General features: G+C 33.1%; 1 protein-coding gene across 2 annotated transcripts; it reads left to right on the forward strand.

The window, feature by feature from the left end:
- Nucleotides 1-10,194: 10,194 nt before the first annotated feature.
- LOC141702326 (uncharacterized) lies at nucleotides 10,195-11,560 on the forward strand. 2 transcript variants are annotated; one of them, XM_074506029.1, is made up of 2 exons: nucleotides 10,195-10,398; nucleotides 10,491-11,560. In XM_074506029.1, the coding sequence occupies exon 2, from the start codon at nucleotides 10,495-10,497 to the stop codon at nucleotides 11,116-11,118; it is 624 nt and encodes a 207-aa protein (XP_074362130.1). In that variant the 5' UTR covers nucleotides 10,195-10,398; nucleotides 10,491-10,494; the 3' UTR covers nucleotides 11,119-11,560. The 2 variants fall into 2 exon arrangements, with proteins under 2 accessions (XP_074362130.1, XP_074362131.1); XM_074506030.1 differs by having other exon boundaries at nucleotides 10,195-10,387.
- Nucleotides 11,561-14,124: the final 2,564 nt, after the last annotated feature.

Genomic DNA, 14,124 nt, shown 5'->3' on the forward strand with positions numbered 1-14,124 from the left:
GTTAAGTAAACAAATCAACGGCTGTGACTCACTTAAAGTAACTGATGTGACACTTCAACGAATGAGGTAAATAGTTATCCTTTGAAGGTTAACACTGTTTTATCCGTTGAAGGATAAAATTTCCAGAAGTGTATTTGTCTTTCAACGGATAATGAACATCCGTTGATAGAACAATTTTGGCTTTCAACGGATAGGGAATATCCATTGATAGAATAATCTTTACTTAAAACAATTTTGTTCTTGTCACAAATTCATTTCAGGCTACAAAGCAGATTTTAATGAGGACATGAATTTAAGAATAATTAAGCATACCTAGCTCACTTACTAATCTTGTGAATGTTGATTCATCAAGTGGCTTGGTAAATATGTCTGCAATCTGCTTTTCACTTGGAATAAAATGAAGTTCCACTGTACCTTTCATCACATGTTCCCTTATGAAGTGGTACTTGATGTCAATGTGCTTGGTTCTTGAGTGCTGCACTGGATTTTCAGTAATGGCACTGGCACTTATGTTGTCACAAAATATAGGAATTTTGTCAACAGTTAGTTCATAGTCAAATAGTTGATTTCTCATCCATAGTATATGTGCACAGCAACTACCAACATCAATGTACTCAGCTTCAGCTGTTGATGTTGAAACAAAATTTTGCTTCTTGCTGAACCATGACACAAGCTTATTCCCTAGAAATTGACAGGTGCCAGTTGTGTTTTTCCTGTCTATTTTACAACCTGCATAATCTGCATCTGAGTAGCCAATTAGATCAAAACTAGACTCTCTAGGGTACCAAATTCCTAGATTTGGAGTCCCTTTGAGATATCTGAAAATCCTTCTAATAGCCACTAAGTGAGACTCTTTAGGGTCAGCTTGAAATCTAGCACATAGATATGTAGAAAACATTATATCAGGTCTACTAGCAGTTAAATATAAAAGTGAACCAACCATGCCTCTATAACTTGAAATGTCTACAGACTTTTCAGCCTTGTTTAATTCAAGCTTGGTGGCAGTGGTCATGGGAGTTTTTGCAGATGAACAATCCATTAAGTCAAACTTCTTTAAAAGATCATAAATATATTTAGTTTGACTAATGAAAATTCCACCACTAACTTGTTTAACTTGTAAACCAAGAAAATAAGTTAGCTCTCCCATCATGCTCATTTCATATTTACTTTGCATTAACTTAGCAAACTTTTTACAAAGCTTATCATCTATAGAACCAAATATAATATCATCTACATAAATTTGAACAAGTATTGTAGAGCCATTAACATTTCTAAAGAAAAGAGTTTTGTCAACAGTACCTCTTGTGAAGTGATTATCTAGAAGAAATTTTGATAAAGTCTCATACCAGGCTCTAGGTGCTTGCTTTAGTCCATAGAGTGCTTTCAACAGATAATACACATAGTCTGGAAAATTTGGATCTTCAAATCCTGGTGGTTGGCTTACATAAACTTCCTCCAATTCCCCATTCAGAAATGCACTCTTGACATCCATTTGATAGACCTTGAAATTGGCATGGGCTGCATAGGCTAGAAAGATTCTGATGGCTTCAAGTCTAGCAACTAGAGCAAATGTCTCATCAAAATCTATTCCCTCTTGTTGAGAATAGCCTTTAGCAACCAATCTGGCTTTATTCCTTATGACAATGCCATTTTCATCCATCTTGTTTCTGAATACCCATTTTGTGTCAATAGAACTCTTGTTCTTTGGCTTGGGTACCAACTTCCATACTTTGTTCCTTTCAAATTGGTTTAGCTCCTCTTGCATTGCTAAAATCCAATCTGGATCCAATAGAGCTTCTTCCACTCTCTTAGGCTCCTCCTGTGATAGAAAGCTACTATACAGACATTCATCTTGAGTAGCCCTTCTAGTTTGCACTTTAGATGTAACATCACCAATGATTAGTTCAAAAGGGTGATTCTTGGTCCATTTCCTTTGAGGTGGTAGATTAGCTCTAGATGAGGTTGCCTCAGTATTGTCATGATGTGAGATAGAATGTTGATTGGTTGAAACTCCCCCTGAGTTGCTGATCCTTTGAAAGGAAATGGGAGTTCTATCAATTGATGAAGTGAAATGATTATCCGTTGACAGACTGTGATCAACGGATGCTTCATTATGAACTTCAACGGATGATGCACTTTGTCTTTCAACGGATGCTGCATTGCTTCTATCAACGGAAGCTGAATTATGACTTTCAACGGATGCAGCATTCTGTGCATTATCCAAAGGCAGATTTTGAATTCTTTCCGAGGTGCCTTCTCCATCATTCTCATCTTCACTATCATCACAATATATCTCAATGTTGTCAAATTTGAGTCCTTCATGGTGTCCTTCATCTGTTAGTCCATCAATCTTTTTATCATCAAACACAAGATGCACAGATTCCATGATAATGTTGTTTCTTAGATTGTAGACTCTATATGATTTTCCAGCAGAGTAACCAATAAATATTCCTTCATCAGCCTTTGCATCAAACTTCCCTTTGTGATCAGGTTGATTCCTTAGAATGTAACATTTGCAACCAAAGACATGCAGAAAGTTTAAAGTTGGTTTTCTTCTCTTGAACAATTGATAGGGAGTCATGCCTTTTGCCTGATTAATTAGAGAAATATTCTGAGTGTAATATGCACAGTTAACAGCCTCGGCCCAAAAGTATATTGGGAGTTTTGACTCTTCAAGCATTGTTCTTGCAGCTTCAATTAGTGATCTGTTCTTCCTTTCCACCACACCATTTTGTTGTGGAGTCCTTGAAGCTGAGAACTCATGCATGATCCCATTTTCTTCACAGAACAACTTCATGGTTGTATTCTTGAACTCAGTTCCATTGTCACTCCTGATATTCCTTACCTTGAAATATGGATGATTGTTGACTTGCTTGATATGATTGATAATGATTTCACTAGCTTCATCCTTAGATCCAAGGAAATAAACCCATGAAAACTTTGAGAAATCATCTACAATCACTAGGCAATATCTTTTCCTTGAAATTGACAATACATTGACTGGTCCAAAAAGATCCATGTGTAGCAGTTGCAATGGTTCATCAATTGTAGATTCAAGCTTCTTACTGAATAATGCTTTCTTCTGCTTTCCTTTCTGACAAGCATCACACAGTCCATCCCTTGTGAATTCCACTAGGGGAATTCCTCTAACTAAGTCCTTTTTGACTAGATCATTCATTATCTTGAAATTCAAATGGGATAGCTTCTTGTGCCATAGCCAACTTTCATCTGGACTTGCTTTGCTGAGAAGACAAGTAATTGATTCTGAATCTGTAGAGTTGAAGTCAGCTAAGTACACATTCCCTTTTCTAACTCCAGTTAGAACCACTTTGTTGTCCTTCTTACTTATGACAACACAGGCTTCAGAATTGAAGGAAACAGTATTCCCTCTGTCACATAGTTGACTGATGCTCAATAGATTGTGTTTGAGACCATCAACTAATGCAACTTCATCAATGATGACATTTTCTTTTGAAATCAAGCCATATCCCATAGTGAACCCTTTGCTGTCATCTCCAAAGGTTATGCTAGGGCCATCTCTCTCCTTGAACTCTGTGAGCAGGGTGAAATCTCCTGTCATGTGTCTTGAACAACCACTGTCCAAGTACCATAGATTCCTTCTTTTTCCCTGCACACAACAAAATCAATCAAGTTGATTTTGGTACCCAAGTTTCCTTGGGTCCAGCCTTGTTAGTCTTTTTCCTAGACTTCATTCCTCCTGCATCTTTTGACTTAGGTACCTTTGGGTCAACCTTGGTCTCAGATGTAGTTGGTTGAAGTGTAGGGTTAGTCACAGACTCATTTAGCACATTTAATTGAATTTGATAAGGTATGGATTGTGCAAACATATTATTCCACATAGGCATGTTGTATGGCATCTGAGGCATACTGAATGCAGTAAAATAAGGATTATTAACATATGGCATGTTTGCAAAATGTGCATGAGGATTCTGATGAGACATAACAGGCATAGCATACAGAGGTGACATAGACATGTTAGGCATGGAGGGAGTTAAAGGCATGGGAGCATTCTTAACAGATTTGCAGTTATCAGATAGTTGATTAACACTTTTACAATGCACACAGCTTTTTCTAGGAGCATACTTATCAGGTGTGAAATTGTTCTGTTTGTTAATCACTACCTTCCCATTTCTATTAGATTTTCTTTTAGTTTCCTTTTTATCCTCAACCAATTTAAGCCTATTTTTCAGCTGATCCAAAGTCATGTGTCCTATATTCACCTTACTGGCATCTTTGGATGTGCTAGCTCCTTCTTTGACAAAGTTCTTGAAAGTTGAACCATCCTTCTTATTGAGATTATTCCTTTTAGAAACACTTTCCTATTTTAATTGATGAGCTTTCAATGGATGCTCTTTTTCATCCTTCAACGGATAACTTTCATCATCCGTTGATTCCACATCCGTTGACAATGCATCAATTAATTCTAACTCCTTTTTGTTTTTCTTCCAGGCATTCTCACAGAAAGATTCAATTCCCTGAACCTTGACAATCTGAGCACTAACATCCCTAGATGTTTTCCAGGCCTTGATTACCTCTTGCTCACTTTTTAACTGTTTAGAAAGGATTTCTACTTTCTTAACAGCTTCTTCTAGTTCACTTTCAACAGTCAAACATTTAATTTTAATCTTTTCAAGCTCAATTACCTGATTCTCTAACACAGCATTCCTATCACTTAAAAATAAGTTATTCTCTTTGATTCTTGTGTTTTCTTTAGCTAGTGATTTAAGGGAAACACGCAAATGATATAATTCATTGGACATATCATTTATGGCTTCATTACATTAAATCTTAGAAAGTTGAGAGAGATCAGTAGTAATTACCTAGTTGCTTGATGAACTAGTTTCATTTTCATCATAATTAGCCACTAGGGCTAGGTTGACATATTCCATATCATCATCTTCATTGGCTCCATCTGCTGCCCAATCCTCTTGAGTTAGAAAAGCTCTTTTCTTTTGTTTGAGCAAATTAAAATACTTCTTTTTGTAATCAACTTGCTCAAATTTCTTCTTATCAGAGGTTGGCTTCCTGCACTCATTTACAAAGTGTCCACTAATGCCACAGTTATAACATTTGAACTTAGATTTGTCCACCATATTTTTGTTTGGCTTAGTGAATTTAGTATTTTTCCTGAATTTCATCTTTGCAAACCTCCTGGACAGAAAGGCCAGATGTTCATCAACATCATCAGAGTCATCTTGACTGGAATTGTCTTCATCCTCAGCTACTTGCTCCTTTCCCTTGCTTGATTCTGATTTGCTTATGCCAATTTTGAGACTTGGCATTGTCTTTTCCTCATTCCTAGCTTCAATCTTCTCATTGTCAGCTACAAGTGCAACTGATCCTCCTTTTCTCTTTCCCTTTTCCAACAGCTCGTCTTGCTCCATCTCAAGTTCATATGTCTTCAAAATTCCATATAATATTTCAAGTGTGAAGTCCTTATAATTTTGAGAATTTCTTAGAGAAACAGTCATAGGCTTCCATTCTTTTGGTAGAGACCTCAGAAATTTTAAATTGGAGTCATTGACTTGGTACACTCTGCCATACAACTTCAATCCATTCAACTGTTTCTGAAATCTGTTGAAGGTATCATTCAATGATTCTCCTTCTTCAAAATGAAAATATTCATACTGTTGAATGAGAAGCTGCATTTTGTTTTCTCTAACTTGCTCAGTACCTTCACAGATAAGTTGCACAGTATCCCAAATTTCCTTAGCAGTTTGGCTGTTAATGACATTGTCAAACATATCTTGATCTAGGCCATTAAACCAAATGTTCATGGCTTTCTTGTCCTTGTGAACATCTTCAATATCTTCAACAGTCCATTCTGCTTTTGGCTTGGGAATAGACTGTCCAACAACAACTGTTGCAGTAGCAGCTGTGGCCACCTTCTGAGGGATGTGAGGACCATTTTCAATGCAGTTGATGTAGCTTTCATCTTGAGAGAGAAGATGTAAATGCATCTTCACTTTCCAGTGATGATAGTTATCTCTTTCCAGGATTGGAATCTTTACACCAATATCCTTCTTACTCATGATGTTAGCAGAATAGATCTTTAAACTCTTTGTATGTTAAGAGCTTGCTCTGATACCAATTGTTATTCCTAGTGAACTAACAATGAGATTTACAGAAGGGGGTTGAATGTAAATCTCAAAACTTTTACAAGTTTTGAGCAGTTTCTAGGCTATGTGTTTTGATGAGCAAGTGTGTGTGAATTGTTTTCAGCTAATGTAGACAGATATATATTCAAACACAAATGTAAAGAACACAACAGACTTAAAAACTTTTCTGGTGGATTTGTTGTTCCACCAGAGATGTGTTATTTCAGAAAATCTGTGATTCAAAGAATTAAATCACAGCTGCGTCCTAGTACAAACTAGATGATTTTCTCTCTGGATTTTTCTAAACAGCTCTGGAAAATTCACCACCTAATTACTAGCTGCTACTTGGTTTATATATCACTAAGTTTACAAGTGAAGACGAAACTGTAAAATACAATTAAAAGATTCTTCACATGTTTCTTCTTCATTTCTCTATCCAATGCAATTTAGGTTTAGCTATGAATCTTTGAATACTTCCTTGTTTGCACCAGGATGGAAATGCTGTATTTTCTTGATTCCTCCTAGAGGCTGCCACATTCCAGTTTGTCTCTGTCAAACAATTTGCCTCTGTCAGCTTATGAATTGTCACTATCAACTGCTATTGAACTAAGCATCCGTTGAAGCTTTATCCGTTGAAGTTTTATCCGTTGATGCATTAGCAGTTGAAGCTTTATCCGTTGAAGCACTCATCCGTTGATGGATGTTATCCGTTGAAGCTTTAGAGACATCCGTTGAAGCTTTGTTTCTCATCCGTTGAAGGCCTTTAATATCAGTTGATACTACTTCACTTATACAAAATTACAAGGCATGAAATATTTACATTAGCCCTCCTATTTGCATATCCACTAGTAGTCAACTTGACTGATAATTTCCCACAACATCTAAGAATTATAACTTAAATACAGAGAATGAAATGTGCTACAATAGTAAACTTATTTCTAAGTAAAGCTACTCCTTCAACGGATAGCAAAAATGGTCTTATCCGTTGAGGCTACAAACACTAGATTTCTACTTAAGTGTTTTGTTTAACTTATCATCAAACTAATACACATATTCCTAACAGAATTCCATAACCCTAATTTCTTCCCTTTTCCTCTTCTTATTCGTTCCTTTATTCTTTGTCGACATTGCCACTTTTGCCCTTTACTTTTCTGTGAACTTCATTCTTTACCTTTATATCCGCAAATTAAGTCCTCGCCAGGTGTAGTATTCACTCTTTGTAGTATTCATTACAATACGGGATAAAACAAAATCGAAACTTTTTTTTAATTTGAATACGAGATTTTTAAAATAAAAACTTACTTATTTAGTTTCTATTTTTTAGAAAGCAAAATCAATTCTCTTTTTAAGTCAAATACGAGATAGAACAAAATTAATTTTTTTTAGTTGAATATGAAATTTTTAAAATTGAAATAAAAGACACATCTTCAATAATTATAAACTTAATCAAATTTTATAAATAATTGATTATGTTTATACAAATTCATTATTGTGTCATATAATCATTCTTTTTCAATTTTCTATAAACTGTCTCAATATTTAATTTTTTTTGTTGATGCTAAAATTTTATATTTATCTATATAAAGAATTTTATCTATTGCATTGATTATCTTTCACAAGGTTTTTGCAAAGTTAAACGCGCTAATCACATTAAGCATATAGACATATCATCCTCGTACAATATAGTTTTATATTAATTTCCTATAACGATTATATTATCTTGTTTTATATTGATATTTATATTGTTAGTGGTCCAAGAAAGCGTGAACAAACCCATATTAATTAAATAAATTTCAAAATTATAGATATTTCATATGCATATTGATAGAAGTCGATATTAACATCCACAATTTAGTAATGTATCCGAAATTTCATATTTGTAAAATTCAATCGAATTGAAGTTTACAACTGATGTCGACTTAATAAAGTAGTATACAAATCGATATTCATATGTATATATACACACACAAATATTATATATATATATGTGTTTACATATATATAATCTCATATTCACATCCCAAATTCCAGATTCGTGGAATCAAATAAGACTGAAATTTATAAAAAATTTCGACCCAACAGAAGTTGATAACAAACCTGTATTAAAATCCGAAATTTAATATCGTATCTGAAGTTTGAAATTCATGTAATCCATTCAGATTAGAATTTACAACAGGTGACGGTCCAAGAAAACATGATGTAAATCGTATAATATAAACAATATTGAAAATTGTAATTTTTGTCTAATTTATATAAACTTATATTTTTTTATTCATTAATCTATATTATACTATTTAAAAAAATAAATTATTAGGCCGCTACGAAACGTGACTTTGTCGACTAGTACTTATATAAAGGAGAAGACGAGTGCGTTTAGGTGGCGGCTCTCAATCGTCTTATTATATTTTTCTAATTTTTTCTATTTTTTGAGTTAATAAATAACAAAAATTATAATTAATTTATATTCTCCTAAATATACTATCATTCATAATATTCTCCTAAATGTCTACAACATCTTCCATTTAGAATTTTTAAAATCTACATACCATCATATTATTCTCATAAAACTTCTATTTTCTCTTAAAATCATACATCTTTCTCCTAAAAACAACTTATTATATTATATTTTTCTTAAAATTTTTATTTTTTACTTTTAGCCTATGAAATATTAAAATTACAAGTATCTATAAATATTTATCATCATTCATAAAATTCTCCTAAGGTTTCTACAAAATCTTCTACTGAGATTTTCGAAATCAACTTACAATCATAATATTTTTCTAAAATTTCTCATTTTCCTTTAAATCAACTTACCATTTTCATATTCTTCTAAATTTCTTTTTTAATACTATTCTCATTTTCCTCTTAAAATCAACTTAATATATTATACTTTCCTAAAAATTTTCTTTCAATTTTTATCTAACGAAATATTACAAAGACAAGTATCAATAAATATTTTTTATTAATATTTTTAAAAAATTATTATATTATACTTATGTAAAAAAGAAGATGGGGCGGTGATGTTGTGCCTCTCATATCGTTTTAGTCTCTTTTTTATAATTTTCTGAAATTTTTATACTATTAAATTGAAAAAAAGATTACACCGATTATTGAATAATAAATAATATAATTTTATGATATTAGATTTATAAATAATGAGAGAGCGAATAATTGGAGTAAACATGTTGAACGAGAGAACAAATTTTTATACTTCTTTCTTGGCATATTTATTTATTATTTATAATTTGAAAATGACCAAAATTAAATAATAAAATACAAAAAAAAATACAGAACATTATTTTAGTGCGAAGCGCGGGCGTTATTTAAATATATACAGTTACAATATTAAATAACAGGTTTTATATAGTTTTTTAATTTAATACATTAGAGATATTTTATAATTATAAAATTTGATCGAATAATTTTAATTTTACCACAAGAAAATACTATGTACGTACTTGTTTTTTCCTATAATTAATTTTGAATTTTTTTAATGAACATATATATTGTTATTTCTGACGATTTTATAATATAATTTTTATTTTTATAGTCTTATGTAATATTCTTGCAACAAATATGCATATATTAAGAAATATAATGATGAGTAATTGAATTATAGTTATGTATAGTATAATATCTAATCATATTCTATATATCGTTGTATAATTCTATCATATTTTGATGTTTGAATTGTAGTAGAACAATGTAATCATTTTATATTTATTATTGGTTAAATATGTAATCACATTCAATTTAGGATTATATTTGGACATTACATAGCATTTGATGTTTGAATAGTATTAAAACAATTTAATCATTTTTTATTTTTGACTATATTAAGAATATACTTATTCTAATATCATATAATCTTAATCCGTCTATTTTTAATTATATTAGATGAACGATTAGATCGTTATGGCAGTACATGATCAAAATTTTGGATAAAAAATCTATTACGCTTATTATATATAAAAGGATATAAAACACCGAGGGAAAACCATAATTATTTAAAAAAAAATTATAAAATTTATAATTGCAAATTAAGGAAATACAGTAGTAAACAAGTTTCTTAGTTTTACATTGTTTTTGAGAAAAATTTTACATCTTCACCAGGCACTTACCGACGACATATATTAATGGTATCTTATCGATCTTTCAATTTGCTTAGATCTGGGCGTCGGCGTATATTCTCTAGTGAATCTACACGAATTGAAGATCGGTTGTTTGTTTTCTAGGGGATCAAGTATCAATTGGGACGTGGGGATCAGGTTACTCTGTGGTATTTTCTTCAAAAAAGATGCTTTTCTTTAGTCTACCAAGTGTTTGTTAAATTTTCTCACAGAAGTTTCTGAATTGTTGCCTCTGTTTCAGAGTAATGGAGCAATATAATACTACTTGTACTGACATGGAAATTGATTCAGAATATCAACCTGGTTCTAAACTCACAAAGGCTCTAAATGAGCAACATCAAAGCAGTGTAACCGATGATCGCAATGTGGGTGATCGGGAACGTATTTACATGAATGACGATGAGGAAGATGATGAAGACTTGACTGCTGAGTTATTAGCACAAAGTGGTTATGGGGAAGTTTCATTAAGAAAGAATAGTAATGCGGGAGATCAAGAATGGATATTTGAGGACGAGGAGGAAGCGAAATCTGACTTGGCCTATGGAAAGGATGAGACTTCTAGTTATAGTCGTAGGAGTTGGCCTAGTGATAAGAAGCTTGTATCGGCCTTCAAGGGTAGCCGTGAGAAGGAGGGATTGCCTGATAGGGAAGTTCGGGTGACTTGGGCACCTGATGTTTATGATCCTCCTGTTACTTCTGATGATCACTTCCTCCAAGACAAGAGTGAAAATCAAAAAAGCGAGAACAAAAAGCAGAAAGGTAAGCAAAAGCGGGAAGGCAAATCTGCCCGAGAAGGGAAGGGAAAGGGAAAGGAAAAGGGGAAATACAAGAAGCAAACTCGTAAGCATGGTGGGAGTTCTCACAAGTGATGCAAGGTGGATCTCAAAGAGTTCTTTTATTTGTTTGATTCTACAACACTAAACCACTGGGAAGAAGGTCAAAACAATATGAAAGTGAGGGCATGAGCTCGAAGACTGCTGGGGCTTATGAGACATCAAAAGTATGTTAATCATTTGACCTGCTGCATTAGAATCATTGAATGGTGTATATAATTAGTTCTGAAGATTACAACAGGGCTGTGACAGAAATATGTTATTGCACAGCATGTTCAAACTAAATTTGTTTCATTGGCATTCTTATCTAATAGAAGTACCAATATTTTTTTACACTTTTTGAGTGAAGTGTCTATACAATAAGCCACCGTCTCATTCATCCACTGGAACATTTCAGCAATGATGTCTTCCACAGTGATGAAACCATTGACTCAAGATAGACTTGATTACTACCAGAAGAGCACCTTTTTCAGGAAGTTCATTAGATATATATTATGGCCTGTTTAAATCGTTTTTACTTTATGTTGCGTCTTTAGAGTGGACAAAAAGCCAATGGAGTTGAAATGGTACAACTGGTTCCTTTTTCTCCCTTCGAAGCAAATTGAGTACACTGGCATTTTGTATAGTTTATTTCTGTTTTATTATTTTACACTCACGTCTTTTGCGCCAAAATTTTGACCTGGCATAGGAAAAATTAAATGCGATAATCACAAAACTGGGTCAACCATTAATGCGATATCTTTAAGGTAAAATGTTGTAAAAATGTGTATGAACTGCCCTATAGAGAACCATTTTGCATCAGATCCTTCTCTTTGCTATGAATGCTAATAAATTGAATCAATTTCTCTAGCTCGGTTAACTGTGAATGGGATATCTCAAGCTAAAATGTTCCAAGAATGTGCATGAGCTGCCTTACAGAACTATTTTCCATCTCTTTGCTATGAATGCTATCCGAATATATTGAACCATTTAGCGATATCTCTAGCTAAAATGCTCCAAGTGCATTCACTGCCTTACAGAACCATTTTGCGTCGGATCATTCTCTTTTCTATCCTAATAGATGATGATGGCATTACCATTAAATATGCAGGATTTGCTTAAATATAAGAATACTGCTCTAAAATGCTCTTAAAAATCTAATAGGCCAACCAAATATTTTAGGTTGCCTTGATTGTTTGAGATGGAGCTGGTGGGGTTGGAGTGAAATGAATTTATATTTGCACCCTTTTTTTGCTAAACTTACATTTGCCAGTTTACTCGCTCATTCCTTTTTTTTTTCTTTAAAATGTAATCGTGAACCAGTAATCTTTCCTATCAGTGTTTTTTTACATGATCTGTTTTATAGTGTAATTAATTTTGTTTTCGGACAGTCATTCGTTCTCATTCTCATTTTCTTAATACTTTCGATCATTCTCTTCCGCTCTTTGCGGATAAACGCAAAATGCGGATCGAATGCGAATTGAAATTACGGAAACCGCATATCCGTGGATTGAATGCGGATTTGATTTTTAAATAATCGCAAAAGTCGAACCGCAAACCGCTATATATATATATAATATAATATATAATATATATCATCAAACGCAGAAACAACCATATATAAGAATTAAAAGATGAAGATTTTGGATTTTGGGATATAATATATATCATCGAACACAGAAACAACTGTATATAATTTGCAGTAACCACTTGAACTCTTGTAGCACATTTTATTTTTACAAATTTCTAATATTTGATAAATATAATTGTAATGAACTATTTTTATTTGTCATTTATCGTACAAGGCGATGGTTAAACCGCAAGTCAATCCGCACCAACCTCAACCGCGCAGTTAAAAAAGTCGTGATTAACCGCAACCGCAAATGCGACTGAGTTCGGAGATTTAAGAAAATCGCTATATGTGCTTTGGTGCGATTTTGATCTCCCAACCGCACCAAATCTAACCGCCTACACCTCTGTAAGCATAGCATAAGTTTAATGTGAATTGTCATCTTTTATAATATTAAAATATCATTACTTTGATTTGAAAATATATAGGATAGTAAGCTTAACATTAAATTACTAGCAAAGTAAGTGTTAAAATTGACTTGTGATATTAAAATTAAACTTCAGTGACATTCCTTGGGAAGTACTGTGTAAAGAGGCCTCTAAAACCACCAGGAGTTCACTTTCCTTGGCAATGGCAGGGATGTATTTTAACGAAGTCTTGCTGCGACCTAACAGTGCATGTAGTATTCCCTTCTACCTTCTGGAGCTGTAGATCAACCTCTGAAAGCTGGGTCTTCATTCTGTAATGCCCCTAAAAGAAAGTCTAAACTGTTAGTTCCTTAACATAAAGTTTAAAGCCATTCAGAATGGAACTTACTTTTATAAATATAATTTATAGATGCAAACTTTATATTTTTTACTCTCATTAAAAACACGACAGCAGTGAGAAGACAAGTTACAAATTTGCATAGGGTGCAGATCTTTGAGACTGTATCCCCCGTGTATCAAAGCCTAGCCCAAGAAAGTAACCTATATTGCGTCCAGGTTCAGATATGTCTTGCATGTCCGCAAATGCAGCCATAGTAAACTGAATGTTTGAGACACATAGATATGCATTGTCGAGTGATCTCATTTGGGTGACTTATGTTAAGTGTTTCCGGTCGTAAGAGTAGTTCCAGTTACAGAAACTAATCTTTACTTTCTTCCCATTTTTCAGTTGCGTCATGTTACAGATTACTTGTTCAATTCTGCTTCTTCTTCTTTCCTCTATCTCTTGTATATGCATTATCCTCTCTCTATATATAAAACATATATTCTATTCACGCCAAAGATCCATGGTTTGTTGGACACTTTTCACATAACAACTTTTGAGAGTTTTTTCTGCATAACATTATCTTTTTTATTCTTTAGAGATGAAGTAGAATAAGAATGTGTATACGTTTTGTCAGTTTTGAATCCAGAGTTTGAAAACGAGATATACTATCTATATTTAATTTTGTTTTAGTTTAAAATTGGATGATATATCTTTGTGGAAATGAAATTAGGATATCTCAA

The sequence above is a fragment of the Apium graveolens genome, unplaced genomic scaffold (genome assembly GCF_009905375.1).
Source record: "Apium graveolens cultivar Ventura unplaced genomic scaffold, ASM990537v1 ctg4878, whole genome shotgun sequence".
NCBI classification, from domain to species: Eukaryota; Viridiplantae; Streptophyta; class Magnoliopsida; order Apiales; family Apiaceae; genus Apium; species Apium graveolens.